A 27957-nucleotide genomic window follows, 5' to 3' on the forward strand; every position below is an offset into this window, starting at 1 on the left:
ACATTTTAATTTATTAACACATTTTAAAATAAAAATAGGAAAAGTATACACATGACTAAACAGCAGGGCTCACACATGTAGACCCCTCCACAGCGGTGAGCCTGGGAACCATTTAGTGCTCTGACAGCAGTTCTGTGCAGGCAGGCAGGAATGAATAAATAATAGTGCCTTAGGGAGAACTGTAGTGACCAATAAGGGAGCTGCAGGGGCCGCATGTGTATGCTACCATGGGAACAACGCCCAGGGTGGACATGTGCAAAGCTCTAGATCTCCTCAACAACCTCCAAACTTGGCTGCCAGCTGTGGGGAGGGCAAGGGACAAACTCAGGCATTGTGGGCATAGGTGTTGGTGGCAGGACCTGGACAGAGAAAAACTGAATAACTAGATTCCAGATAAGCACATGTACTCATACCATGTAACATAACTGTATAGATTTTAACAAAGGAGCTACCAACCCCCTGTCACCTCTCTGGCAGTAGGTCAGGCCATGTCAACTTATGACACACACTCTCATCAGGAGGAAGGCTGTCCTGTGTGCGGTGAGGACAGGCCTTTAGGTGAAGGCAAAGCTATTGTAGCTACAGCATTACCTGAATATTCCTAAATGAAAAAAATGTTAATTGCTCATTATACATGTTCAAGTTCAAATCCCATACCCCAAGGATGGGCTGAATCAGTAACTCTTACACAATGGTGACACACGAGCCCTTGATCGTGGTTTGGCAAGTACAATCATGAGGTTCCATATGCTAAAATTTGAACTTAATGCCATGACCCAGCTTTTCATGTATTTCCTGAGCCAAAACAAGTGTCTAAAAACCCACTAAGCCTATGATGGACTATCCTCTGTAAGTAAGTTAGGCCCACAGTACCCTATCCAGAGTTTCAAGCACACCTAAACTGAAGAGAAAGCAAAGCCACCTCTGTGGCATTAGGTCCAGTCTAGGCACAGGAAGCCTCAGCTAGCTAACAGGTCAGGGCTTCTTAGGATTGGATGTTGGTTGAATTGAGGATTCGAGAAGTAGCATCAGATTTGGAGGCCTTTGAAAGTTCTCGCTGTTGAAAAATACACAGTATTAGTGGCAGTATGCCCCTCTCATGCAGGCCCCGCCCTTGTAAGCATGGGTTAGGTGTCAGCATAAAGCCTCCTGAGGCCATTTCTCTGACACAAACATGCCCGGCATAGGCTGTGTTAGGAACAAACGGTGAGACTCTCTGAGCACCATTGTATTAGTCACAGATGAAGCATGTGTACATGCACCCTTGACCCCTTTCCTCAGCCAGTCTATTCTGTTAAAACCCTACAAAAGAGAAATCCCTTATATTTCACAAAGTACTCCGGATTGACAAGCTGGGCAGGCAAACAAGCCTTGGTCTTTGAGCCTTTTATATAACAGTGGACCAGAGACCATGTATCTACCAATCCCTGGGGCTTGAGGGCCTTGTAACCTGCTGGTGATGTGATCTCATGCTGGAGCACAGGGTACAGAGAAGATAAAGCACAGATAACAACTGAGAAGGACAGATGTTAGTAGAGGTTAGTCTATTGGCTTCAGTGCTGCCTGGTTGAGTCTGCCACCCACAGCAACCAAAACCACACAAACCTCCTTAGGCTTAACCACAGAGGCAAGCAGATGCATTTAAGCTCCAAATGGATGGAACAGGGTTTGACTGAGCCAGCCAAAAAAAGACACCTGGATCCTCAGGCCAGCAATGAGCTGGCCAAAGTGGCATGTACCCGCCTCTACAGGTAGAACCACAGTTATGTAATTGGAAAAAAGTGCCAGAATGTGAAGCTATAATGTCAATGCTCAAAACGATCCACAACCGTGGACAACATGGCCATTCTCCACCCCTGCAGCAAGAGAGGAGCCGGCACCTAGCCTGAAACACAGTATCCCCTAAGGGTAAGGTAGACTGCCTCTCAACAGGAAGATCCCAAGAGAAGACAGAACACACATTAAGTAAAGGGCTTGTAGTTAAGTGTTGGTAATTACAGGGTAGGATACTAGGAGCTGAAAAGCATTCTGGAAAACTGACTTTCTTCCACAGCCTCATGAATGTTTTAGCAGCTCAATGTGGTAGAAACAGGCAAAGGCAAGGAAGCAGTGCTGGTGAGCTCAGAGTGGACAGAAAGCTGGCATTCAGCCCCGAGGGTTAGTAAGGCACATACTCCAGGAAATAATCATCACGCAGGCCAAGGACCTCATTATAAGCAGCACACAGCTGGGGCACCCTCCCCAGGGGATGGGGCCGCTCTTCTCTCCTGCACATGGGAGACCTTTGATGTCACAATCGGGGTGGTAAGTTTTCTGCTGTGAAATAACATGATAAAAACTTGACTGACATTTGGAGGGGCTGAGAATCCAATTCAAGTCTGAACACGTTTTCCTGTTAATCAGCAGGTTAGTGTGTTGGGAATGTAAGCCAGACAATTATTACGTATGCAATCTGCATCAGAAATTCCTGCTTCCTTTGTGAAAAGGTCCCATGAAGATTACTGGTTAGTGTAGCCCTGTACCCAGATGGGAATGAAGCCAGCAGTTAACAGATCAGTTTGAAAAGCGGACATGTGACATGCAGGGGTTGCCATACAGACCTGAAGCCCAACAGTGGAGCTCTCAGAGAGGGACGGATCCTTCTAAGAACAGAGAATTAAGACAATGACCAAGAACTCCACCAAGAGAGCACCAGGGCAATGATAAGAAGGGTCACCTCTTGCAGCCAGGGAATGGTACTTCTTAAGCAGAGGGATCCAGGTTAGATGTCTAAATGCTGCTGTCAACTTCCTCCCCATATACCCCCCTGAAACTGCCCACACCCTCTGTCATGGTCAAGGCAGGAAAGGGATTCTCAGCCTCCAAAACACTGTCCTAAGCACCTGGGTGCCTTGGGAAGATATCCAGTGCCCCATCTGTGTGCTCCTCAGAGACTGGCAGATATTAGAAAAGGTCAATTACCGCAAACTCAGAATAGGTGCTGGCAACAGAATTAAGGCTGAAGTTGTGCTGGAGGGGGGCCGAGCCGGGGTACCCACCGCTCAGCAGGCTGCCATTGAGCTCCATGTTCTCCTTGTCGGCACCCCGCCGGCCAGCACAAGGATTTTTTTTCCCTGAACAGGTAGAAGTGAGGACTGTCTATAGAGAAAGAATAGATCAATGTGTTAACCTTATAATATACACACACACAGAGACTGATACCATCTTCAGAATAATGTGTCTGTAATCCCATACACTTCTTCCAATATTATAAAATATGAACTCTTAATGATCTGTACAACACCTATCTTGACCATCATCTGTAAAATACTTGAAAAGCGAGACCACACTGCTCTTCAGCTTCCCAGTCCCACCCCATTCTTTCTCATTCGGTTTTTTAGATTAAACAGGTTGTATCTGTCACCTCTAAGCCTATCAGTGATAACTGAATTCAGGAATCTAAGAAACTGGAACAAGTAGGCATGGCCCCTGGGATAAGCAGGCTGAGACGTGCTAAGGATGTCCTTGCACAAAGAGCTTACTAACCTTGCTGCCAGAAGGTGGAAGTCGAGACCCTGGGGAGTGGTAGATTATCCCCCCAAAGGCAGGCCGAATGCTACTGTTGGCTGTGGCATTGGACATGATGGTCGTGTTCAGCTGAGGAGAAAAACAGATATTACTCACTCAGGTAACATGCTCAGCAACCTGCCCTTACACTATAGAGAAATGAACATGGGAAGCAGTCTAAGAAATATACATGTAGATGAAGAGTTTTAAGGAAACTTGTAAAAAGTGTCCAAAGCCTAGTTATGCCCAGCAAATAGAGCTATCAAATGATAGCCATTCTGTTTCTAAAATTGACAGTTATCACACGATCCAGCCATCACACTCCCAGGCAGTTACCCCAGAGAAATGAAAGCACAGTAGCATACAAAGACTTACACATAAACATTTATAGCAGCTTTATCTGTAACAGATAAAGACAAAAACCAGAAACAAGACAAATATTCATCACAGGTGAATGGATAAGCAAACTGTGGTAAAGCTATACAATGGAATACTGCTCAACAAGAGAAAGCAGTGACCAACTGATGCATGCAACAAGATGGATGAACCTCTCAAATAAAAGAAATTAGGCTAAATGAAAGAAGCCATACTATGAGTCTACATCTATAAAATGTTAGAAAATGCAAATTACACAATAGTGACAGAGCAAATCTGTGGTTGTCAAGAGCTTGGGGGTGGGTGAAGAGGAAGGGAGACTTTTGGGTGATGGATATTTTCATTGTCTTGACTGTAGTGACAGTTTCAAGGTGTACACGTATCAAAACTTATTAAGCATACATTCTTCATACTATGTATCAATCTTACTCAATAAAGCTGCAAACAATTTTTTAAAAGTAAAAAACTCTAGGTGGAATGGGATAACAAATTAAAATACAAGACACAGAATAGAAAATACAACACAGGAAAAAATAGCTGTGCGCTTCATGTAATAGAGTATTTACAAGGTACAAAAAGTACAAGCCCTAAAGAAAACAAACTGAATACGCTTTTACCGTATTAAAATTAAGAACTTCCAGCCCTGGCCAGTTGGCTCAGCGGTAGAGCGTCGGCCTTGGCGTGCGGGGGACCCGGGTTCGATTCCCGGCCAGGGCACATAGGAGAAGCGCCCATTTGCTTCTCCACCCCCACCCCCTCCTTCCTCTCTGTCTCTCTCTTCCCCTTCCGCAACCAAGGCTCCATTGGAGCAAAGATGGCCTGGGCGCTAGGGATGGCTCCTTGGCCTCTGCCCCAGGCGCTAGAGTGGCTCTGGTCGCGGCAGAGCGATGCCCCGGAGGGGCAGAGCATCACCCTCTGGTGGGCAGAGCATCCACCCCTGGTGGGCGTGCCAGGTGGATCCCGGTCGGGCGCATGCGGGAGTCTGTCTGACTGTCTCTCCCTGTTTCCAGCTTCAGAAAAATACAAAACAAAATACAAAAAAAAAACAAAAACAACTTCCTGTCCATCAACAAAACACCATAAAGGGTAAAAAGACAAGCTGCACAAGATACACATGAACACTGGGAAAAGCCACTGTCATACAACTTACAGGCAGTAGCATCCAGAACATAAAGAATTCCTATAAACATTGTAAGAGACTAGTGTTCACTTCATTAGTAATTAGAGCAGTGGTTCTCAACCTTTCTAATGCCATGACGCCGCAATACAAGTTCCTCATGTTGCGGTGACCCCAAACCAAAAAATAATTTTGGTGGCTACTTCATAACTGTAATTTTGCTACAGTTATGATTCGGAATGTAAAATACCTGATATGCATTATGTATTTTCTGATGGCTTTAGGCGACCCCGCTGGGGTCGCAACCCACAGGTTGAGAACCGCTGAATTAGAGAAATGTAGCCCTGTCCAGACAGCTTGGGTGGTTAGAGCATTGTCCCAGAGCACAGAGGTTGTGACAGGTTGCATCCCTGGTCATGGCATAAACAGTAAGAGCTTGTTGTTCCTCTCTCTCTCCCTCCCTCTAAAATGAATAAATACAATTTTAAAACAATAACATTAATAATTAGAGAAATGCAGCCTGGCCCACGGTGGCACAGTGGATAAACCATCACCCTGGAATGCTGAGGTCATTGCTTATTCAAGGTCTATACGAGAAGCAACTACTACAAGTTGATGCTTAAAAACAAATCATTAAAAAAAAAGGCAAACTAAAATCATGAGACATTACTTCAAACCCATCAGATGAACAAAAATTTAGAAGTCTGAAAATACCACGTTAGCACTGCCACTGGAAGCACAAAGTGTTGTAACACTTTGGAAGCACAGACTGTGACTAGTGCAGAGGTAACTTCAGAAATGTGTGAGTGTAAGCCTTCCAGCCAAGATGGCAGAGTAGGGAAGAAACAGTGTGTTTGCCTCCTCCCATGACCACATCATAATTACAACAGCAGAAACACCATCACTGAGAATGTCATGAAGGCTAGCTGACCAGAAGTCCTACAACAAAGGGTATACAGAAGCCACGTTGAGACAGGGAGGAGGGGTGAAAACACAGAATGGGTTGGTCCCATACAACACATGTGGGGGATTAAAATTGTGATTAATAGCTAAGCTATGGAGCCAGGAGTCCCAGCCTCACACCAGGTCCCCAAGCCCAGGGTTTAAGGGCAAAGAAGTTCCGATTAACTTCTGGCTGTGAAAACCAGCAGGGATGGTAGCTGAGTGAGACAGAGGGCTGCTGGAGTTCTAGTGTCTCTCTTAAAGGGCCACACATGGATGTACTCTGACTCCGCTCTCTGACTGCAGCAGAGAGTTTTCTGTCTGAGAAAGCATCAGAAACATATGCGAAGGAACTAAACTGTCTGGCTTTGGAGAGGGGACTGAACTGGCAGCTTTCTCCCAGAACAATGTGCTGGCAGAGCACACTGTTCTTTGCTGAGACCTAGCCCTGCAAGTTCAAGTAGGCACCATGTCTGAGCTCCATCAATCTGGCTAACAACACCTTAGTGATTTTGAGACCCCTCCCCACCCAAGCCACTTCTAGTGGCATTTCCATACAAATGGCTCGTGCTTTGGACTTTCTAAAATCTCTTCAAGGTCCACAAACTCCAAACAAGTAGCATCTGGCCTCAGGTGCCCCATACCTCTTGCTAGGCAGCCTCAAACACGGCAATAGCAGTAGCCAGTTTGGTTCACAGATTGGCCCCTCCTGGGCACCTCCAAGCCCAACACAAGTGCCAACCATCTCTACATCACTTTGTTTCTCATGCTGGGTGACCCAGAACAGGTATAGTCAGCAGCTGGCATTCGTCTGCACCTCCTGAGGGGCCCCAGAGCCAGTGCACTCTGTGGACAGCTTCATACCATGTCAGAATATCACCCAAGTACTTCCATGAGGGCACTGGAGCCCAGCTGAAGTGAGTCCTCCTCCATGGGCTGGGCACCTGCATAGCACCTCCTCCCATGTAGTTGCAGTTGAGCCTCACAACCAGTCAACCCGGGGTCAATCCCTCCTATTGACATGCCAACAGCAGTCAAGGCTCAACTACAATAGAAGGGTACACAAAGCCCATACAGGGAGTGAGTGTGGGGGGCCGCAGGCCTAGCTGGAGTGCCCACCTCAGCTGACTGGGGAGGCCATACCACTGGGCCTCACAGGGCACTTTCAACATAAGGCCACTCTACCAAGATGAGAAGACATAGCAGCTCTACCTAATCCATAGAAACAAACACGGAGGCAGCCAAATGAGGAGACAAAGAAACATGTCCCAAATGAGAGAACAGGACAAAACTCTAGAAAAAAAACAACCAAATAAAATAGAGACAAACAACTAACCAGCTGCAGAGTTCAAAACACTGATTATAAGGATGCTCAACAAACAGGGGAAGAATAGATCAGCTCAGTAAGAACTTCAACAAAGAGATAGAAAATATAAAAAAGAACCAGTCACAAATGAATACATTTAGAAAGAATGGACAGCAGCTTAGATGAAGCAGAGGACAGAATCAGCAATTTAGAAGATAAGGAAGCAGAAAATACCTAATCAGAACAGAAAAAGAAAAAAAATCCAAAAAATGAGGATAGAGTTTAAGGGGCCTCTGGGACTTCAAGTGCACTAATATCAGCCTCATGGGGGTGCTGGAAGGAGGACAGCAAGGAATTGAAGAGCTATTTGAAAAAAAAAGACAAAACTTCACTACCTTGGTAAAAGAAACAGATACACAAGTCTAAGAAGCACACAGAATCCCAAACAAGATGAACCCCAAAAGGCCTGCACATTATAATTAAAATACCAAAAGTTAAAGACAGAGGACCTAAAATCAGCAAGAAGAAAAGCAGTTACCGGTAGTTACCTACAAGGGAGCTCCCATAGGACTATTTGTTAACAGAAACTTTACAGGCCAAAAGAGACTAATAGCAAATATTCAAAGTGATGAAAAGCAAGGACCTACAATCAAGATTACTCTAGCTAGCAAAGCTATCATTTAGAATCCAAGGATGGCTAAAGAGCTTCCCAGACAAGAAAAGCTAACCAAATATTATAAGGAATGTTAATGAGCCTTCTTTAGGAAGAAAAAAAATTAAAAATATGAATATTAAAATGGCAATAAATACATATCTATCAACAACTACTTTAAATGCAAATGGATCAAATGCTCCAATCAAAAGACATATAGTGGCTGAATAAATAAAAAAACAAGATCCTTCCATATGACATCTAGAGCAGGGGTTGGGAACCTATGGCTCACGAGCCAGATGTGGCTCTTTTGATGGCTGCATTGGCTCGCAGACAAATCTTTAATAAAAAAAAATAATGTTAAAAATATAAAACATTCTCATGTATTACAATCCACTCATTTCCTACCGCTCATGTTCATGGTTGCGGGTGACTGGAGCCAACCACAGCTGTCCTCCAGGACAACACCAAATTTTTATTGGATAATGCCTAACGTACACGGGTCGTTGTATGGCTCTCACGGAATTACATTTTAAAATATGTGGCGTTCATGGCTCTCTCAGCAAAAAAGGTTCCCGACCCCTGATCTAGAGGATTGAAACACATACAACAGACTGATATGATAGTAAAGGGATGGAAAAAAATATCTCATGAAATGGAAATGAAAGTTTAGAAAAACCTGGGGTGGCACAATAGATAAAACATTGACCTAGAATGTTGAGGTCACAGGTTTGAAATCCTGGGCATGCCTGGTCAAAGCACATAGAACAAGTAATCAATGAACAATTAAAGAAGTAAAGCAACTATAAGTTGATACTTCTCTCTCTCTCCCGTCCTTTCTCTTTAAAATCAATACAGAAAACCTTAAGAACAAAACAAAAAAAACAAAGGCTATAAGAGACAAAGAAAGACCCAGTAATTTACTTCTGGGTATTTATCTGAAGGAACCCAAAACACTAATTTGATAGAACATATGCATACATGTTTGTTATAGCATTATTTACAATAGCCAAGATATGGAAGCAACTTAAGTGTACATCCATAAATGAATGAATAAAGATTTGGTATATACATACAATGCAATGACTCAGCCATAAAAAAATAAAATCTTGCCACCTGTGACTATATGAATGAACATAGAGGGCATTATGCTCAGTGAAAAAAGCTAGTTGTAAACACATACCATATGACTTCATTTATATGACAAATTTAAAAAACAAGGTAAATGAACAAGCAAAAAAGAAACAGACTCATAAATACAGAGAATGTTTTGACAGTTGCCAGAGGGGAGGAGGATTGGGGGGCTAGACCAAAGGTGAAGGGATTAAGAAGCACAACTTGGGCCTGACCAGGAGGTAGCACAGTAGATAAGAGTGTAGGACTAGAACACAGAGGACCCAGGTTCGAAACCCCAAGGTTTCAGGCTCACTGGGCTTCAGTGTGGGGTCACTGGCTTGAGCCCAGGGTCGCTGAGTTGAGCAAGGGGTCATTAGATATGCTGGAGACCCCAGGTCAAGGCACATGAGAAAGCAATAAATGAACAACTAAACTGCCACAACAAAGAATTGATGCTTCTCATCTCTCTCCCTTCCTACCTGTCTGTTCCAATCTGTTCCCTTTCTGTTGCTCTATTAACAACAACAAAACAAAACAAAACAAAACACAACTTGGTAATTACAAAATAGTCACAAGGACATAAAGTATAGGAAACATAGTCAATAATATTGTAATAACTATGTATGGTGCCAGGTAGGTAATAGACTTACCATGGTGGTCACTTATTTTTATTTTATTTTTTAAAGAGAGAGAGAGAGAGAGAGAGAGAGAGAGGGAGAGAGTGTGTGTGGAGGGACAGACAGGGCCAAACAGGAAGGGAGAGAGATGAGAAGCATCAACTTGTTGTGGCACTTTAGTTGTCCACTGATTGCTTTCTCATTATGTACCTTGACCGGGGGGGCTACAGCTGAGCCAGTGACTCCTTGCTCAAGCCAGTGACCTTGGCTTCAAGCAAGTAACCATGGGGTCATGTCTATAACCCCACACACAAGCCAGCAACCCCATGCTCGAGCTGGCAACCTCGGGATTTCGAACCTGGGTCCTCAGCATCCCAGGTTGACGTTCTATCCTCTGCGCCACTGCCTGGTCAGGTAAACATACGTTATTTTATTTATTTACTTATTTTTAACTATATTTATTGATTTTAGTGAGAGGAGAGAGAGAGAGAGAAAGGGATTGGGGTGGCGTGAGAAGCATCAACTTGTAGCAGTTGCTTCTTGTATGTGTCTTGACTGGGCAAGCCCCAGGTCTTGAAACAGTGACCCCAGCGTTCCAAGTCAATGATCCATCCACTGTGTAACCACAGGTCAGGCAACACATTATCTTTAAAAGCTGTTTTAAAAAGCATGAAGAACACCGCCTGACCTGTGGTGGCGCAGTGGATAAAGCGTCGACCTGGAAATGCTGAGGTTGCCAGTTCGAAACCCTGGGCTTGCCTGGTCAAGGCACATATGGGAGTTGATGCTTCCAGCTCCTCCCCCCTGTCTCTCTCTCCTCTCTGTCTCTCTCTGTCTCTCTGTCTCTCTCCTCTCTAAAATGAATTAAAAAAAAAAAAAAAAAAAAAAAAAAAAAAACCCTGGGAAAAAGCATGGAGAACACCAAGTATTCTCAGTGGGACAGAAGGCAAGAGGGAGCCTTGAGCCCCTTGCTTACCTTGCGTACTTTCCCTGGTGTGGTGGGTGTCAGTCCTCTCCGCTTGTTGGGTGTTCGGGGAGTACTACCATACAGCATCTCTGTCTCTGTCTGCTTCTTGTTCTTTAGTTGCTGTGTGAAAGTCAGAAGCAAGTGATACATTTCAGGAAGAGAAATTTCTGGGACAGGGTAGGGCCAGAAATCTGGTGCCAAGTCTTTACATCATGGGCACTGGCAGAGTCTGGGCTCCTCACATGACCACCCTTCTGTCTTCCCAAACTTGGCTCACTTACCCTTTCCTGCTTGGCTCGCTCTTTCTCCAATCGATGCATCTCCCACTGTTCGGTCACATACTCCATGAATTTCTGCCCATTTATCACAAATGCCGTTGAATGCTCCTCTTCCCACATTTCGATCTGGGCCTTCAATTCCTCTTCCAGCTGAGACCAGACACAAGGACATATTATGGACTTCAAATCCTTGGTTTAAAACCTAAAGGAAATGATTTCCCACCCAAAATGATTCCTCCTTCTCCAGAGCATCAGTAAAGCTGACTTCAGGGAGCCGGACCCAGTTGGGGAAAGGCCAGAGTAGCCAGAAATCAAAGGCAAGAGATGGTTTGTTCACAACACACGTGAAAGCAAGAAAGGCAAAGACCAGCGCTGGCACTGAGGCTTTGGTGCTGAAACTGAGAGGAGCACCAGAGAGGACCAGCAGCATCCAAGAGGCCGTGTCCAGCGGCAGTAGGACATCTGGGGTCCAGGCTGGAATCTATCTTTTACTAGCCATGAAAAGGTGGGCAAGTTAATTCAATATGCTAACTATTATTATTATTATTAAAATAGTGGATTGTACTTAAGTCCACAGAACTTGCTAAACAGCTTGCCAAGCTTGTATTATTGGCTGACTTGTGCCTACCCCTCATGCCTGTTTATTTGTTGAAATCCTTATTTCCAGTACTGAGAATGTGGTTTTATTTAGACATAAGAGGTAATTAAGTTAAAATGAGGTCATTAGGGTGAATCCTAAATCAATGTGACTTATAAGAGAAACTGGCCACAGACACATACAGAAGGAAGACCATGTGAAGACACAGGGAGCAGACAACCATCTCTAAGCCTCAGAAAAAACCAGCCCTGCCTAGACCTTGATCTCAGACTTCCAGCCTCCAGAATGGTGAGAAAATAAATGTCTGTTGTTTAGGCTGTTCAGTCTGTGATATTTTGTTATGGCTGCCCTAGAAAATACTCTTTGAGATACTCAGTTACTTAGGGTAGGAAGACCTAGTATTACTTAATATCCTTGCCTAACCTTCGGAAGAGTAGACAGATTGGAGCAAATGACTCAAACCAAAGAACATACAAAAAGTGAAGCATTTTATAGCCAAGCACCAAAACTCTTTTAACAGTATTACCTTAGGGAGTGTTTTTTGGAGCCTGGCTCGCTGCTTTTCCTCTTTCAGGAGATTTCCTCCGCGGTTTGTAAATCGACGTGGATCTGATGCTTTTCTCTGTGAAAACACATTTCAATCAGAGAAAAACCGTGGGACAGGCAATCAGACCAATTACTTCAATTAAGACTCCTTGTACCCTGGCTGGATAGCTCGTTTGGTTAGAGCATCATCCTGAAGTGGAGAAGTTGCCAGTTTGATCCTCAGCCAAGGCACATACAAAAATACAAAAACAGATAGATGTTCCTGTCTCTCTCTAGGGTCAATAAAATAAACAACACAAAACACACACACACAAAACAACAACAAAATACTCCTTGTTATCATACTCAGATGTACAATTTTATTTTTTTTGTATTTTTCCGATGTTAGAAGCAGGGAGGCAGTCACAGACTCCCGCAACTGCCCGACCAGGATCCTCTACCTCCCAACCCCCACCCCGGCATGCCCACCAGGGGGCGATACTCTGCCCATCTGAGGCTTTGTTCCATTGCAACCAGAGCACCCGGGCCAACTTTGCTCCAATGGAGCCTTGCCTGTGTGAGAGGGGAAAAGACCGAGAGGAAGGAGAAGGGAAGGGTGGAGAAGCAGATGGGCGCTTCTCCTGTGTGCCCTGCTGGGAATTGAACCCAGGACTTCCACACCCGGAGCCGACGCTCTACCGCTGAGCCAACCAGCCAGGGCAGGATGTACATTATTAAGGAGACTGAATTTTGCATTCCCACTCCCTCTCAGCAGTGGGAATAGAAGAGGGGTCAGGTCCTAAGTTAGAGAAGTTAGGTATGAGCACGTTCACTGGAGTGCAGGAAAACTAGTGTTTTACTTGTCATCTAAAAAGGAAGACAAGCTTCAATATTTAAGGCACAATGCACTAATTCCCTTTCTTGGTTCAGGTGTGAAAAGATTACATGTCACCTAGAAGAAGTGAGCTATGTGGAGGGACAAGGGGAAGGTCAACACACAAGAGAGTTTGGGGGGGCACCTGTATCTGCCCAGTCACTCTGGCCTATTCAGACACTGCAGCTTAAAGGTACAAGTTTAAGGGTCATTGATAATTTGGTTTTCATTAAGTTAACCTTCACAAAATGGTTAAGTAAAAAAGTGAAGAATGTTAAGCTTTTTATACTGTTTGTAAATTTTTTGTATTGATTTTTTAAACAGAGAGACAGAGAGAGATTGATTTGTTTTTCCACTTATTTATGCATTCATTGGTTGATTCTTGTATGTGCTGACCAGGGATTGAACCTGCGACCTTGGCTTATTGGGACCATGCTCTAACAAGCTGAGCTATCTGGCCAGGGGCTTCTTATACTTTTGAACATTTCTGTTTGTTATTCTATCATGTATACAGTAAATCAGAACAGTAATGGGCCCTGGCTGGTTGGCTCAGTGGTAGAGCGCTGGCCTGAAGTGGAGTCCCAGGTTCGATTCCTGGCCAGGGCACACAGGAGAAGCACCCATCTGCTTCTCCACCCCTCCCCCTCTCCTTCCTCTCTGTCTCTCTCTTCCCCTCCCGCAGCCAAGGCTCCATTGGAGCAAGGTTGGCCCGGGCGCTGAGGATGGCTCTGGTTGCAACACAGCAATGCCCCAGATGGGCAGAGCACCGTCCCCTGGTGGGCATGCCGGGTGGATCCTGGTTGGGCGCATGCGGGAGTCTGTCTGACTGCCTCCTCGTTTCCAACTTCAGAAAAATACAAAAACAAACAAACAAACAAACAAACAAAAAACAATAAAAAACTAACCTCTGGGGGGGGAAATCAGAACAGTAATAACTTACAAGTATAAATGAGGTGTGTACACTCAAAATTAGGAACAGATAATCAAAAAAGTACAGAATCAATCTTGACAATCTGGTAGCTAAGCTTGTAAAGAAATTTCATTTCCGCCTGACCAGGCGGTGGCGCAGTGGTTAGAGCGCTGGACTAGGATGCGGAAGAACCCAGGTTCGAGACTCCGAGATTGCCAGCTTGAGCGCGGGCTCATCTGGTTTGAGCAAAAAGCTCACCAGCCTCTGGCTCAAGTAAGGGGTTACTCTCGGTCTGATGAAGGCCCGCGGTCAAGGCACATATGAGAAAGCAATCAATGAACAACTAAGGTGTCGCAATGCGCAACGAAAAACTGATGATTGATGCTTCTCATCTCTCTGTTCCTGTCTATCCCTCTCTCTGGCTCTGTAAAAAAAAAAAAAAAAAAAAGAAATTCCATTTCCCTCCCAGCCTGCTTGGATGGTGGCAGCCTATAAAAAAAAACTAAAGTGGATGGTAGTTAGTCTCTTATTTTTTCTTAAATATGGGCATGTCAACAAAGGTTACTTTTTGGGCTCTTTATTGACATTTATTCCTCCTCCTCCTCCTTGCTTTCAACTAGAAGTAAGGAGAAACTAAGGATGGGGACACCTGTTCTATAACAGCTGTAAGATCTCACACAGTTCTCTCCACTTCTGAGTTTTAGCTTTCCACTTGTAAATGTGAGGAAGTTGAACTCAGGATTCTCTGAAGGACACTTCAGGCTCTAAAAATTGCAAAAATGAATCTTAGAACAAGTCTTGAATTTTGTGACAGCATTGCCTCCTCCTAGTCCTGGCCCCAAGCTCTAAAATCCTGAGGGAAACTGTCTGTGCTATGTTGATCAGAAGAAAAGGAATTCTGTATACAAATGTACACCAAAGCCCAAGCAATCTTCTAAGAAAACAGCAAAAGTTGGAATGGTAGAGAATATTAGTTGCCTGGCCAATATTCATTCTTCTCTCTCTCCTTAGTAACAGAACCCAAATTCCTCTGTGGCAGCAATAACCCCAGCCTCACCAGTGACCGGTGTGGAATGTGAGTAGAGATGCTGGGATAAGAGTCAGGGAAAAGCCCTTAGCAGGTTGGAGGGACAGTACCTTCTTTGTTCCTTTCTCCACCATGCTGCCTGAAACCCTACGGCAGAAGCTCCGGGGCCAACTTGAACCTGAGGATAAGGTTCACCCCTGAGTGGTGGGGAAGGCATGAGCTGGGGAAGCCTGGGACCCCACTGACTGTGGAACTGCCACACCTGCTCTGCACTGCCTACTCATTGAGCTGCTTTATGCCAGAAACCTCTACTGGAAGCCATTTGTTTTGGATCTTCTTCTTTGTGCCTACACACGAGCCTCACAAATACAGATAGGTCAGCAGTAATTTACACTTAATGATGAAACCCAGTACAGAGCAAAGGAAACTGGACTCTGACTCTATACAGGACACGCTTAAGTCTTTCTTTTTTTAAAAATTTTTCTGAAGTTGGAAACAGGGAGGCAGTCAGACAGACTCCCGCATGTGCCCGACCGGGATCTACCCAGCATGCCCACCAGGGGCGATGCTTTGCCCATCTGGGGCATTGCTCTGTTGCATCCAGAGCCATTCTAACACCTGAAGCAGAGGCCATGGAGCCATCCTCAGCTCATGGGCCAACTTTGCTCCAATGGAGCCTTGGCTGTGGGAGGGGAAGAGAGAGACAGGAAGGAGAGGGGGTGGGGTGGAGAAGCAGATGGGCGCTTCTCCTGTGTGCCCTGGCTGGGAATCAAACCTGGGACTCCTGCACACCAGGTCAACGCTCTACCACTGAGCCAACTGGCCAGGGCCTGGACACGCTTTCTTAACATTTCATCATCCTCTAAGGCAGGGGTCGGGAACCTATGGCTTGTAAGCCAGATGTGGTTCTTTTGATGGCTGCATCTGGCTCGCAGACAAATCTTTAATAATAAAAAAAATGTTAAAAATATAAAACATTCTCGCCTGACCAGGCGGTGGCGCAGTGGATAGAGCATCGAACTGGGATGTGGAGGACCCAGGTTCATGACCCCGAGGTCACCAGCTTGAGCACGAGTTCATCTGGTTTGAGCAATTTCTCCAGTGTTTGGACCCAAGGTCGCTGGCTTGAGCACGGGGTTACCTGGTCTGCTGAAGGCCCACAGTCAAGGCACATATGAGAAAGCAATCAATGAACAACTAAGGTGTTGCAACGCGCAACGAAAAACTAATGATTGATGCTTCCCATCTCTCCATTCCTGTCTGTCTGTCCCTGTCTATCCCTCTTCTGACTCTGTCTCTGTAAATAAAAAAACACAACACCCCCCCAAAAAAAATATATAAAGCATTCTCATGTATTACAATCCACTCATTTCCTACCGCTCATGTTAATGGTTGCGGGTGGCTGGAGCCAATCACAGCTGTCCTCCGGGACAATATCAAATTTTTATTGGATAATGCGTAATGTACACGGGTCGTTGTATGGCTCTCACGGAATTCCACTTTAAAATGTGGTGTTCATGGCTCTCTCAGCCAAAAAGGTTCCCGACCCCTGCTCTAAGGAAAACAGGAAAATGAGGGCAGTACCTCAAACTCTAAGAAAAGCCTCCAGCTTTCTTCCCACTTCTTCACGCCTTCAAAGAGTTCTTTGTGAACCTCATAGTAGTTTTTTAACTGCACAATCTCAGCATTATGGAGCTGGAGCAGACTTTCTGTGTAGTCCTCTGTAAGACATAAGTCCAGTAGTTTTGAAAAATTTCTCCAATGTTTAGTATCTTAACTTATTAACCACTTATTCCTTAAAATAAAAATAAATTATTCCTCATTATAGAAAAATGTTACAGAAATAAGTAAACATGTGGGTACCAAAAGCCAGGTTTGTCACCATCAGCCTGGACGGACTAGGGAGTCAGGGACTAGAGCACGGACTGCAATGACTAAGACTCTCACACTTCTGTGTCATCCTTTGCCTTGTCTTAGGTTTTTTCATGTCCTCCCTTTCCACCCTGCCCAGTAGAGTGTTGGGTTGCCGAAAATATCCCAAATGTGTAATTTAGTAGACAGCCTCATCTTTATATTCAGGTCAGACTAGAATTCTATCGGGCTCTGGGTCAGACTCTGTGGGCTCAAATGTGAGCTCTGCCCTTTACCTACTGTGCCTCTGGTTCAAATTACTCAACATTTATGCACCTTTGTGTCATCTCTTGACATGGAGAGTGAGATAATATCATTAAGAGTTTGAGCCTGACCAGAAGGTGGCGCAGTGGATAGAGCATTGGACTGAGATGTGAAAGACCCAGGTTCGAGACCCTGAGGTCACCAGCTTGAGTGTGGGCTCATCTGGTTTGAGCAAAAAAGCTCACCAGCTTGAGCCCAAGGTCGCTGGCTTGAGCAAGGAGTTACTCGGTCTGCTGAAGGCCCACGGTCAAGGCACATATGAGAAAGCAATCAATTAACAACTAAGGTGTCGCAATGTGCAACGAGAAACAAATGATTGATGCTTCTCATCTCTCCGTTCCTTTCTGTCTGTCCCTGTCTATCCCTCTCGCTGACTCTGTCTCTGTAAAAAAAAAAAAGAAAAAAAAAAAAAGGAGTTTGACATTGGCCTGACCAGGCAGTGGCACAGTGGATCTAGTGTCAACATGAGATGCTGAGGATCCAGGTTCGAAACCCCAAGGTCACTGGTTTGAACAAGGGATCACTGGCTCAGCTGGAGCCCCCTGGTCAAGGCGCATATCAGAAAGCAATTAATGAACAACTGCAACTATGAGCTGATGCTTCTCATCTCTCTCCCTTCCTGTCTGTCTGTCCCCCTCTCTCTAAAAAAAAAAAGTCTGACATTGTACCTGGCATATAGTAAGCAAGCACCTGATAAACTTGAGCTCACAACAACAGGGTAGTGATATACTGCTTCAGAAATAAAAGAAATGCTATTTCTCAACAGCATTTGCAAATGCTCGTTTATACAGGAATGTCAATATATGCTGAATGGCTTGAAAAGGTAAATATATCTGTCCTACAGGACATATTTCCTGGTGAAAGTGTTCTTTTTTTATAAGTGCAGGCCACATGAAGACCATCGCTTTTGTACTAACCATCATAGTAAGGAGCGAAAGCTTGTCTCTGCTCCTGGCTGTAGAAACACTGGTCCCAGTACTTAGCAATCTCCACTCGTATGGCCTCAATCACTTTCTCCATGTTTTGCATTTTCAATTCTTCTAAACGATCCACTTCTAACTGCAGCTGAAATACAAATTGCTGTTAAGGGTGCTACTTACACTTTCATGAGCTTTGCAAAAATTTCACCTTTTAATAAAATTACAGCACTGAACCAGAGGTAAATTGACTCTTTATACCAATGCTATTATAGGAGCCAGGAACCTAAGAAACACATACAAAGAATAAAAGATGAGCAGGCTACTACCACGTTTTCCTGGTGTTTGTTTTAAAATCGGCTTGCTCCAGGCAAAAGTTGGTAAAGACATGAGACCAAACTCAAAAATGCTTGTAGAGACTGCTGACCCAGCACCTTATGGGTTTCCTACCGCTTTCTTGACCTTGGCCTTCGACCCAGTCATAACCATGGCGACAGCTTCTCTCTCTTCTGCTGGTGTTTGCAACCTGTCCCAGAGCTCCCGGATCTGAGCACGCAGCCCCTCACACACTGCTTCATCCTGTGATATTCGTATTTGCAGCTGCAGCAAGGAAAGACAGTGGTTCTGGCCAAAGCAGCAGAGGCCAGCCCTCTTGCCTCCCACAAAGAAATATTGACCCACATGCAGAAGAAGCACTTTTACAAGATTGTGAAGAGGTATGTTTTCATGATTTCTGAACATAAACTGTAAGACTGTCATTATGGTGGGATCATAGACGCCAAGAATTCGAATTCAAATTTTAAATTAAAAATCTTTTTTAATAAAACACCAACTCAATGACTATTATTTCATCCATAATTTCAATTTTATATTCTTAAAGCTATGTATAAGTTTTTTGTTAAAAAGAGAAACCAAGGTTGTATATCATATACTATCTTTATCCCCCCTCATTTTCGTAACTAACATTGGCTCCTTATGTAAGAGTGCAAAAAAAAAGAAACAGGTCACTTTTTTCGAATTGCCAGATACTATGAAGATGAGATCCCAGTCCATATTTCAAGTAGACATTACCTGCTGTAGCAACTTTTGTAGTGTTGCAATATTCTCCAAAGATAAACAAAAGGCATCTTCATCCTCACACACCACGTCTCTTTCGAAGCTTGTGTCTGGGGTGTGATCTAATTCTTCCATACACAGTATGATCTGTCTCTTTATGTTGACAAATTCCTCACGCCGAGATGCCTATTAAACAAAATGGTTACAAGATACCTACAGGAAAGTCAAACTGACTTTTCCGAAGTATGGATGCAAGCAGTATACCTTTGTTTCCCTCAGCGTTGCCACGTGTTGCTTAAACTGGTTCAGCTCTTGTAAAGTGGGAACACAGTCACTGTCAATGTCATAGCGTGGCATGCAAAGAATTTCACACAGCTCTTGATCTTGCTCTTGAAGTAGTTTCAGTTCATGTTTTCTCTCTTTTTTCTGTTTTCGCATCAGTTCTACCTGAGTACGCAAATCCTTTTCTAGTTGCAGGATGGTAGGCTCTCCTTCTTCCTGTATAAGATGACGTACCATTGTTACAAGGTTCCAAGTGGACTTCTTCAAAGGAAGACTAGGACAATAAAAGCTAAATTGACAGACTTTCAGGTAAACTTACAAAGAAGTCAATTCATGGACACAGACTATGGTACAAAAAAGGGACCTAAGGAAGGTCTCTAAGATCTCCACTAAGGAAAAGTACCAGGTACCTTGTGCGAGAGGTAAAAATTGGCTGGAGGGTCTGGCCGGTTGGCAGAGCAGTATAGCGTCATCCTGGCATGTCAAGTCCCAGGTTTGATTACAAGCCAAGGCACACAGAAGCACCCATCTGCTTCTCCACCCTTCTGCAGCCAAGGCTCCATTGGAGCAAAGTTGGCCCGGGCGTTGAGGATGACTCCATGGCCTCTACCTCAAGCACTAGAATGGCTCTGGTTGAAAAGGAGCAAAGGCCCAGGTGGGCAGAGCACTGCCCCCTAGTGGACTTGCTGGGTGGATCGCGGTCAGGCGCATGCGAGAGTCTGTCTATCTCCCAGCTTCTCACTTAAGAAAAAAAATACAAAAAAAAAAAATTGGCTGGAAAGTATGCTTTGAGTTAGGGTAGTATATTTAGCTATAACTAAATGTTCATCCCAATCCTAAATCTATCACCTAAGCAATAAAAGTCAATGTAGTATATCTTACTCTACTCTTAACTGACAAACAAAAAAGGGGGCTATTATATGCCTATAAATTTTACTCAACATTGGTGAACTAAGAATTGTCATTTAATCTAAGAGAGATATATCACTGTATACCTTTCTCACCCAATTTCACACTGAAACTTTTTTAAAAAGACTAAAGAAACTTTCCAAAATCAATGATATTTATACCATTTCTGTTGGTTCCAAGAAACTCCATTGATGTCATGATCTGCCTGATTGCCCTTGGCTCTCAGGTACGAATTACCCTTAACCGTATTGTGTGTGTGAGACAGAGACAGAGAGATATGGAGGACAGACAGGGACAGACAGGCAGGAAGGGAGAGATGAGAAGCATCAATTCTTTGTTTCAACTCCTTAGTTGTTCATTGATTGTTTCTCATATGTGCCTTGACTGGGGGGCTACAGAAGAGCAAGTGACCCCTTGCTCAAGTCAGCAACCTTGGACTTCAAGCCAATAACCTTTGGGCTCAATCAGTGACCACGAGGTCATGTCTATGATTCCACACTCAAGCCAGCAACGCTGCGCTCAAGCTGGTGAGCCTGTGCTCAAGCCGAATGAGCCCACACTCTAGCTGGTGACCTTGGGGTTTCAAACCTGGGTTCTCTGCGTCCCAGTCTGATGCTCTGTCCACTGTGCCACCGCCTGGCCTGGCTACCCCTTAACCTTTTAAAGGCAGTTTCCCCCTCACAGGCTGGCTCCATCTAGAACCAACATAGTCAGTTCTTCTTGTCATAGGGAAAGGGACTGGAGAACCTAATGGTACCATAGAAGCTATCATGTGTTGTCCCTGCACTCACATCTATTTTATTTTATTTATTTTATTTTATTTTTTTCATTTTTCTGAAGCTGGAAACAGGGAGAGATAGTCAGACAGACTCCCGCATGCGCCCGACCGGGATCCACCCGGCACGCCCACCATGGGGCGATGCTCTGCCCACCAGGGGGCGATGCTCTGCCCATCCTGGGCGTCGCCATGTTGCGGCCAGAGCCACTCCAGCGCCTGAGGCATAGGCCACAGAGCCATCCCCAGCGCCCGGGCCATCTTTGCTCCAATGGAGCCTTGGCTGTGGGAGGGGAAGAGAGAGACAGAGAGGAAAGCGTGGCGGAGGGGTGGAGAAGCAAATGGGCACTTCTCCTGTGTGCCCTGGCCGGGAATCGAACCCGGGTCCTCCGCACGCTAGGCCGACGCTCTACCGCTGAGCCAACCGGCCAGGGCTCACATCTATTTTAATTACCCTCATAAGCTCCACATTTGTCTTCATTTTTATGATTCCAACATTGTTTTTCCTGGTTCTCACCAGGGATGTTCACTGGTTTCAGCCTTGCTGGTTGCCCTCATTCAAGGCCCTGACTTGTGCTGGTCCACAACACAGCAAGCAACCTCTCTGCTAGAAACACACAATCCTGAAATGCTCCAAATTTAACTGTGCTCTCCTGATACCCAAGCTTTAGAGACATTTCTTCTCAAGTGACTATTTGGGCTAGCTCAGTGGTGTGTACCTCTTCAGTATGAAGGAGCCCACAAAGGCAAGCTTTTGGGTAACTTTCCTTTATATCACTAGTCACTTGTGCTTCTTAAGTAGCTCTTTTCATTTTCTTTCAAAGAAAAGAAATGGAACAGTATCATGTATACCTAACTTTTCCTCCGAGTTTAGAAAATGTTTTATATGCCCCAAAGACTGATACCAAGAGGAAGTGTGTTTTAGATTAAAGCGTGTCAACATTCATTAGTGGTTTCATCTCTCAACAGGGCAATTCTTTACACAAGAAAAAATGGCCCTGGCCAGTTTGACTCTGTGGATAGATTCGGCATGGTGTTTGGATGTCCCAGGTTCGATTCCCAGTCAGGGCACACAAGAGAAGAGATCATCTGCTTCTCTCCCCTTCCTCTCCTGCAGCCAGTGGCTTGATTAGTTTAAGCATCAGCCCTGGGCACTGAAGATAGGTTGGTCCAAGCACCAGACTCAGGCATAAAAATACCTCAGGCTAGTTCAAGCTTCAGTCCCAGACAGGGGTTGCCAGGTAGATCCCAGTCAGGGTGCATATGGAAGACTGTCTCTCTATCTCCCCTCCTCTCATTTGGAAAAAGAAAAAGAAAAAAAAAAAAAAGATGGCTGGAACTAGTTGACTAGGCAGCACGTTTCCCCCACCCCTCATGTCCAGGACCACCCAAACATGGAAACCTTCCACTGCAGCCCCAAGGCAAAGTTCCTTCCTAAATCTCAAACCCAAACAGGAGCCTGAGACCCTGCCGTCTGTGTACCTGAAATGGCTCAACGTGTAACTCGCTGCACAGGGTGGCCAGTTCTTTTTGACAGATGGATATGCTTTTGATGAGCCTTTCCTTCAGGCTTTCCTCTTCAGCAATCATCATACCCAGGAGGTCCTACAAGAGAGAAAACAGTCCCACAAGTTAGGGGCTAGGTTCCCAGGCCACAGTCACTTCTCCAGGACCTGCAGTGACAGCGAAAGAATGGGAACTGAAGTCTCAAGTAGCTCCGCGGCCTGCAAGCCTGTTTCTAAGGCAGTTGCTGGGGGGAGGTTGAAGCAATGGCTGAGTCATGGGCCCAGCCTGGTGTTTATCTATAAAGCACTCTCTGATAAGTGTCCTGCCTGCAACTCTCCATTTTGGAGTTTATTTCCCAGAGAACCCAACCTGCAACTGCAACATGCTTTGCTGTGAGTCTTCTCTGCATTTGTCTTGTTGAATAATCAAATCAGCAGGCCCCCAACTATTGCTACAGTTTGCCTCCACTGCAAGTATGGTGGCATTATGCCCATAGATGCACAAACTCACGCTATAGAAACAAAATGATGGCCATGGCTGGTTGGCTCAGTCGTAGAGCATTGGCTCAGCATGTGGAAGTCTCAGGTTCGATTCCCGGCCAGGGCACACAGGAGAAACGCCCATCTGCTTCTCCACCCTTTCCCCTCTCCTTTCCCTTTATCTCTTTCTTCCTTTCCTGCAGCCAAGGCTCCATTGGAGCCAAGTTGGCGTGGGCGCTGAGGATAGCTCCGTGGCCTCCTCTTTGGTTGCTAGAATGGCTCTGGTTGCAACAGAGCAACGCCCCAGATGGGCAGAGCATCGCTTCCTAGTGGGTATGCGGGTGGATCCCAGTCCAGCACACGTGGAGTCTGTCTCTGCCTCCTCACTTCTTATTCAGAAAAATAGAAAAATACAAAAAAAAAAAAAAAAGGAATAAATGAAAATGCCTTGCACAGAAAAGTCAAACAAGTAGTAAATAGCTGAAATAAGATTTGAAATCAGGTCTGTCTTAGGGGAAAACCAGTGCAGTGTTCATTTCTGGAGTGGCTGTGGGAGTCTGGGCTACATACACTGAGTCCCAGGCTTTCTGAAGAAGGAAAGAAGAGTAGACATCAGAGTGAGTAGAAACACAGAAGCCAAGGACACAGCATGAAGTTATTCAAATTCTCTCAGTGCAAGCCATTTTGTTCCCGTGGGAGAATACTGACTTTGCCTGCTGCAATGAATGGACAGTGTGCCTTCAGATACCATGGCAGTCACTCAAATGAAAGCTGGATGTTTCTGCATGAGAGGTTCTGATAAATACTGGGACAGTAACAACTGGTAAAAAAAAGAGGAAGATAAAGTTGAAAAACAGAGAAAAAACAGTTTGGGGCCAACAGGGGGAAAAAACCCCAAAACTAACAAATAATATCAAAACACTAATAATTTCACATTTTTAAGGAAGGACTTAGAATCCAGGAAGAGCCTGTGGTATCTCAGTGTCACTTTGACACGCTTTCTCAGATAGACATGAAGGTCCTTACCCATTTCCCAATGCAAAGACACCAGCACTAAACTCACCTTGATATGCTTCTTTACTACTTCAGTTCTTTGTAATCGCTGGTCCTCAGGAATCCCAATTAACTCCCATATTTTTCGAAGGTGACTCAGGGCGTTTTGGAGACATTCCATGGACTCCTCCGCGAGCACCTCACTGAGAAGAGAAGCCAGCTGCATGAGCCACTGCATCCAGCATGCTAATTTAACTGTTAGAATAAACTTGGATATTCGCCTGGGGTTGGGAACCTATGGCTCGTGAGCCAGATGTGGCTCTTTTGATGGCTACACCTGGCTCGCAGACAAATCTTTAATAATAAAAAAAAGTTAAAAATATAAAACATTCTCGCCTGACCAGGCGGTGGCGCAGTGAATAGAGCATCGGACTGTGATGTAGAGGACCCAGGTTCAAGACCCCGAGGTTCCCAGTTTGACTGCAGGCTCATCTGGTTTGAGCAAAAAGCTCACCAGCTTGGACCCAAGGTCGCTGGCTCGAGCAAGGGGTTACTCAGTCTGCTGAAGGCCCGTGGTCAAGGCACATATGAGAAAGCAATCAATGAACAGCTAAGGTGTCGCAATGCGCAACGAAAAACTAATGACTGATGCTTCTCATCTCTCCGTTCCTGTCTGTCTGTCCCTGTCTATGCCTCTTTCTGACTCTGTGTCTCTGTAAAAAAAACACACAAAAAACAAAAAAAACCATTCTCATGTATTACAATCTACTCATTTCCTACTGCTCATGTTCATGGTCACAGGTAGCTGGAGCCAATCACAGCTGTCCTATGGAACACCACCAAATTTTTATTGGATAATGCATAACGAACACGAGTCACTGTATGGCTCTCACGGAATTACATTTTAAGATATGTGGCGTTCATGGCTCTCTCAGCAAAAAAGGTTCCCGACCCCTGTTCTAACCTAATTTAAGGAATATACCTATTGGCTACTGGGAGCAAAGCAAAAAGAATTACTAAATAAGGTTTTATGGGAAAATCCTATAGAAGAATCTTTTTTTACTTTAGAAAGCCAGGTCACCTTAAGAAGGGTCATAGAGCCTTACCAGGTGGTGGCGCAGTGGATAGAGCATTGGACTGAGACTCAAGAGGACCCAGGTTCAAAATCCCGAGGTCGCGGGCTTAAAAACAGGCTCACCAGCTTGAACGTGAAGTTGCTGGCTTTAGCATGGGATCATAGACATGACCCATGGTCACTCGCTTGAGCCCAAAGGTTGCTGGCTTGAAGCACTAGGTCGCTGGATTAAGCAAAGGGTCACTCGCTCTGCTGTAGCACCCCTTCCGCATCAAGGCACATATCAGAAAGCAATCAATGACCTAAGGAGAATAAGGAGCCGCGGCAAAGAATTGATGCTTCTCATCTCTCCTTTCCTGTCTGTCCAGATCTGTTCCTCTTTCTGTCTGTCTCAGAAAAAGGGTCACTACACCGACAAAAAGAAGTCCAGATTTTCTTGAAGCCAAGGACTGCCACATATCTTATTTCCAGAACAGTGAAATGTATTGACCCTGGTGGGTTGGTTCAGTGGATGGAGCATCTGCCACGCATATGAATGTCCTGGGTTCAATTTCCATCAAGGCACACAAGAGAACCAACCACCTGGTTCTCTCCCCCTCCCGCTTCTCTCTCTCTTCTTCTCCAGTAGCCAATGGCTGAATTGGTTCCAGCATGGCACTGGGTGCTCAGGATGGCTGGTTGGTTAACCTCATCAACCTCAGGCACTAAAAATAGTTCCCCAGCATCCTCCACAGGCACCCCTCCCAGAGTCGGGTTGTGAGGTGGATCCCAGTGAGGGAGCATATGGGAGTCTCTCATCTCCTCTCATTTTAAAATAAACATATAAATAAATAAAATGTATTTATAACTAAATGGTTCAGATACTGAACCAACTGGGGAAATTACTTTAACAGAACCTCCAAAAGAGGAAACTAATCTTGAAATTTAATGTTTGTTTTAGAACATTCCAATACAACTTCAGACCTTTTCCGGTCAGGAATATCCTTTATGCACAAGCTGGAATTTAGCCATTACACAATATTACTTTAAAAAGGGGGTCTTGTAATGTTAAGTACGAACCCCTGTAATTCTCCTATCCTTTCCATAAAAACCAAAAACAAAACACCCAATGGAAAAGGATGGAGATTTTGTACAGGATCCCTCAGCTATATGGGGAGGAGCAGGGGTTGGGAGTGGGCAAGGCAAGTTCCTTGTTAGTAGTGTCCCGTGCGAGGAAAGGGGAAACTCCAGGCCTAGAGTAGAAGCAGACAGGGTAGGGGGCTGACCAACCTAGTGCAGGAACTAGGCAAGGTGAAAAAGGAAGAAAAGTGGGTGTGAGCCATATTTGGTGAGACACAGGTTGTTTGGGGCATCTTGGGGCCAAGCAGTCCTTTCCACTGGCCACACCTGCTGCTGCTGCTGCTGCTGCTGCCACCGCCAGTAGTGGAGTGGGCATGTCAGAGTGAGATGTGGCTCATGCTCTTACAGCCAGGGGAGTCCTCCCAGGCCCCTTAGTGGGAAGTCAGAGGAAGGAATAGGGAGTAAAGGACCCCCAAAACCAGGAGCTCAGTCAGCAATGTCCTTGTTACTGAGATTTGGGGACCCAGCAGGGACAGGGTGCGGCTAGGTGGGAAGTCAGCTTTGTCCAGGAGTGCAAGTGAATGAACGCACGTGGGTGAATGAGGTCTCTGGGAAAGCAGACCAAAGGAAAATTGCTCCCCATTGGGAGCACCGGGGCCCTGCAGAAGCTGCTGTGCTGTAGCGATGTAGTACGGACCGGCTCAGATGGGTGGCAGTCCTGTGTGGGCCTGGGGAAGGGGCTGCCGGGCTGCTGGGAGCGACAGAGCTGGGCGCCTAGAACCGACCCAGCTCCGCCGCCGCTGGGGGCAAAGCGGGTGCCTTCTTGGGGCCGCGCCAGCGCAAGGAACACCTGGGCTCGGAGCCCCGCTTAGAGGACTGGATCGCTCTTAACACAAAATTATTTTCTTTAATTTTCATTTTAGAAGTGAGAAAACTCATATTCAACATCTTGCCCAAAGTCACATGGCTAGTAAGTTACAGTATGACGAAATCAAGTCGGACACCGCTTCCCCAGTATTGTCTGATGAGTTAAAAGAATCGGGAAATAATTCCTTAAACGCAGTTCCTTACCTTGCAAGGAAACGAAGCTAACTTTCCAATTTAAGTAAAATGTTAAAACTGCGGCCGAGATACAGGGGAAACAACGATAAATACCAACTTCACGGCTTCATATGAATACAAACGAGACACGCTGACCCTCAGACTCGGGGACTCAGTTCGAGCGTTTTAGCCCTGCGGCCAAGCAGCCCCTGACTCAGAGCCGGCGGGAGGTGGGGCTCCGGGCGCCGGCGCTGTGGGCCCGACGCGCCCGCTCAGCCCGTCCACCTGTGGCCCCTGCCGGCATCTGCGCTCTACCTCACCCGGGCGGTGGGGATCTGCGAGGGGGTCCGTGGCCGCCGGGAAGCTGAGCGTCACGCCCGGCCTCCGCCCCGCTGAGCCCCTCACCGCCGCCAGCCCTGCCCGGCCGAGCCCGGCCTCACTCGGACGCGGCCAGGGCTGAAGTGACACGCTAGGCCCTGGCCCGGGTGAGGGTGCTCCTCGAAGCCCGCACCTGCTCAGGGCCTGGGACTTGTGTCGCTCCCTCCCGCGCCCTTCAACTCCCCGGTAGCCTGTACCTTCTCCTCATGGCGGACGCTCGCTGCAACCGGAATTCGAGGTCCACCACCTACTCCACACGGAACCGAGCACTGCAACCAACCGAACAGCACAGGGTTCGCACAGGATTACCGGTTCACGAGCCGTTAGACACCCGCGGGATTTCAAACCAAGCCAGGAGGCAGTGCAGCCCTCCGATTGGTACCCCGTCCCGTCGCTCCTCGAGAAACCCCGCCCTAGCCCCACCCCCAGCGGCGCACCGCAAGTGCGCAGTCAGTCTCAGCT

General features: G+C 45.8%; 1 protein-coding gene across 5 annotated transcripts; it reads right to left on the reverse strand.

Annotated features, from left to right (window-relative positions):
• Nucleotides 1-27819, reverse strand: PRC1 (protein regulator of cytokinesis 1). 5 transcript variants are annotated; one of them, XM_066355353.1, is made up of 15 exons: nucleotides 27693-27819; nucleotides 24013-24145; nucleotides 22447-22569; nucleotides 19263-19496; nucleotides 19014-19184; nucleotides 18393-18542; nucleotides 17943-18090; nucleotides 16435-16571; nucleotides 12041-12136; nucleotides 10920-11066; nucleotides 10648-10758; nucleotides 3526-3636; nucleotides 3039-3138; nucleotides 2601-2642; nucleotides 1-1057 (listed from the first exon to the last, which is right to left on the reverse strand). In XM_066355353.1, exons 1-14 carry the CDS (start codon nucleotides 27701-27703, stop codon nucleotides 2623-2625), a joined length of 1692 nt encoding a protein of 563 aa, XP_066211450.1. In that variant the 5' UTR covers nucleotides 27704-27819; the 3' UTR covers nucleotides 1-1057; nucleotides 2601-2622. The 5 variants fall into 5 exon arrangements, with proteins under 5 accessions (XP_066211450.1, XP_066211446.1, XP_066211447.1 ...); XM_066355349.1 differs by having other exon boundaries at nucleotides 2962-3138; XM_066355350.1 differs by having other exon boundaries at nucleotides 2962-3138; nucleotides 27629-27813.
• Between the last annotated feature and the right edge of the window lie 138 nt (nucleotides 27820-27957).

Source organism: Saccopteryx leptura, chromosome 13 (genome assembly GCF_036850995.1).
Source record: "Saccopteryx leptura isolate mSacLep1 chromosome 13, mSacLep1_pri_phased_curated, whole genome shotgun sequence".
Lineage (NCBI taxonomy): Eukaryota > Metazoa > Chordata > Mammalia > Chiroptera > Emballonuridae > Saccopteryx > Saccopteryx leptura.

Coding starts and splice junctions, on each gene's coding strand:
- PRC1 (XM_066355349.1), bottom strand. Junction 12,137..16,434: donor GGCTTTTCTTAGAGTTTGAG/GTACTGCCCTCA, acceptor GTGTTTTCACAG/AGAAAAGCATCAGATCCACG. Junction 2,643..2,961: donor GCACCTATTCTGAGTTTGCG/GTAATTGACCTT, acceptor CTCTGTTCTTAG/AAGGATCCGTCCCTCTCTGA.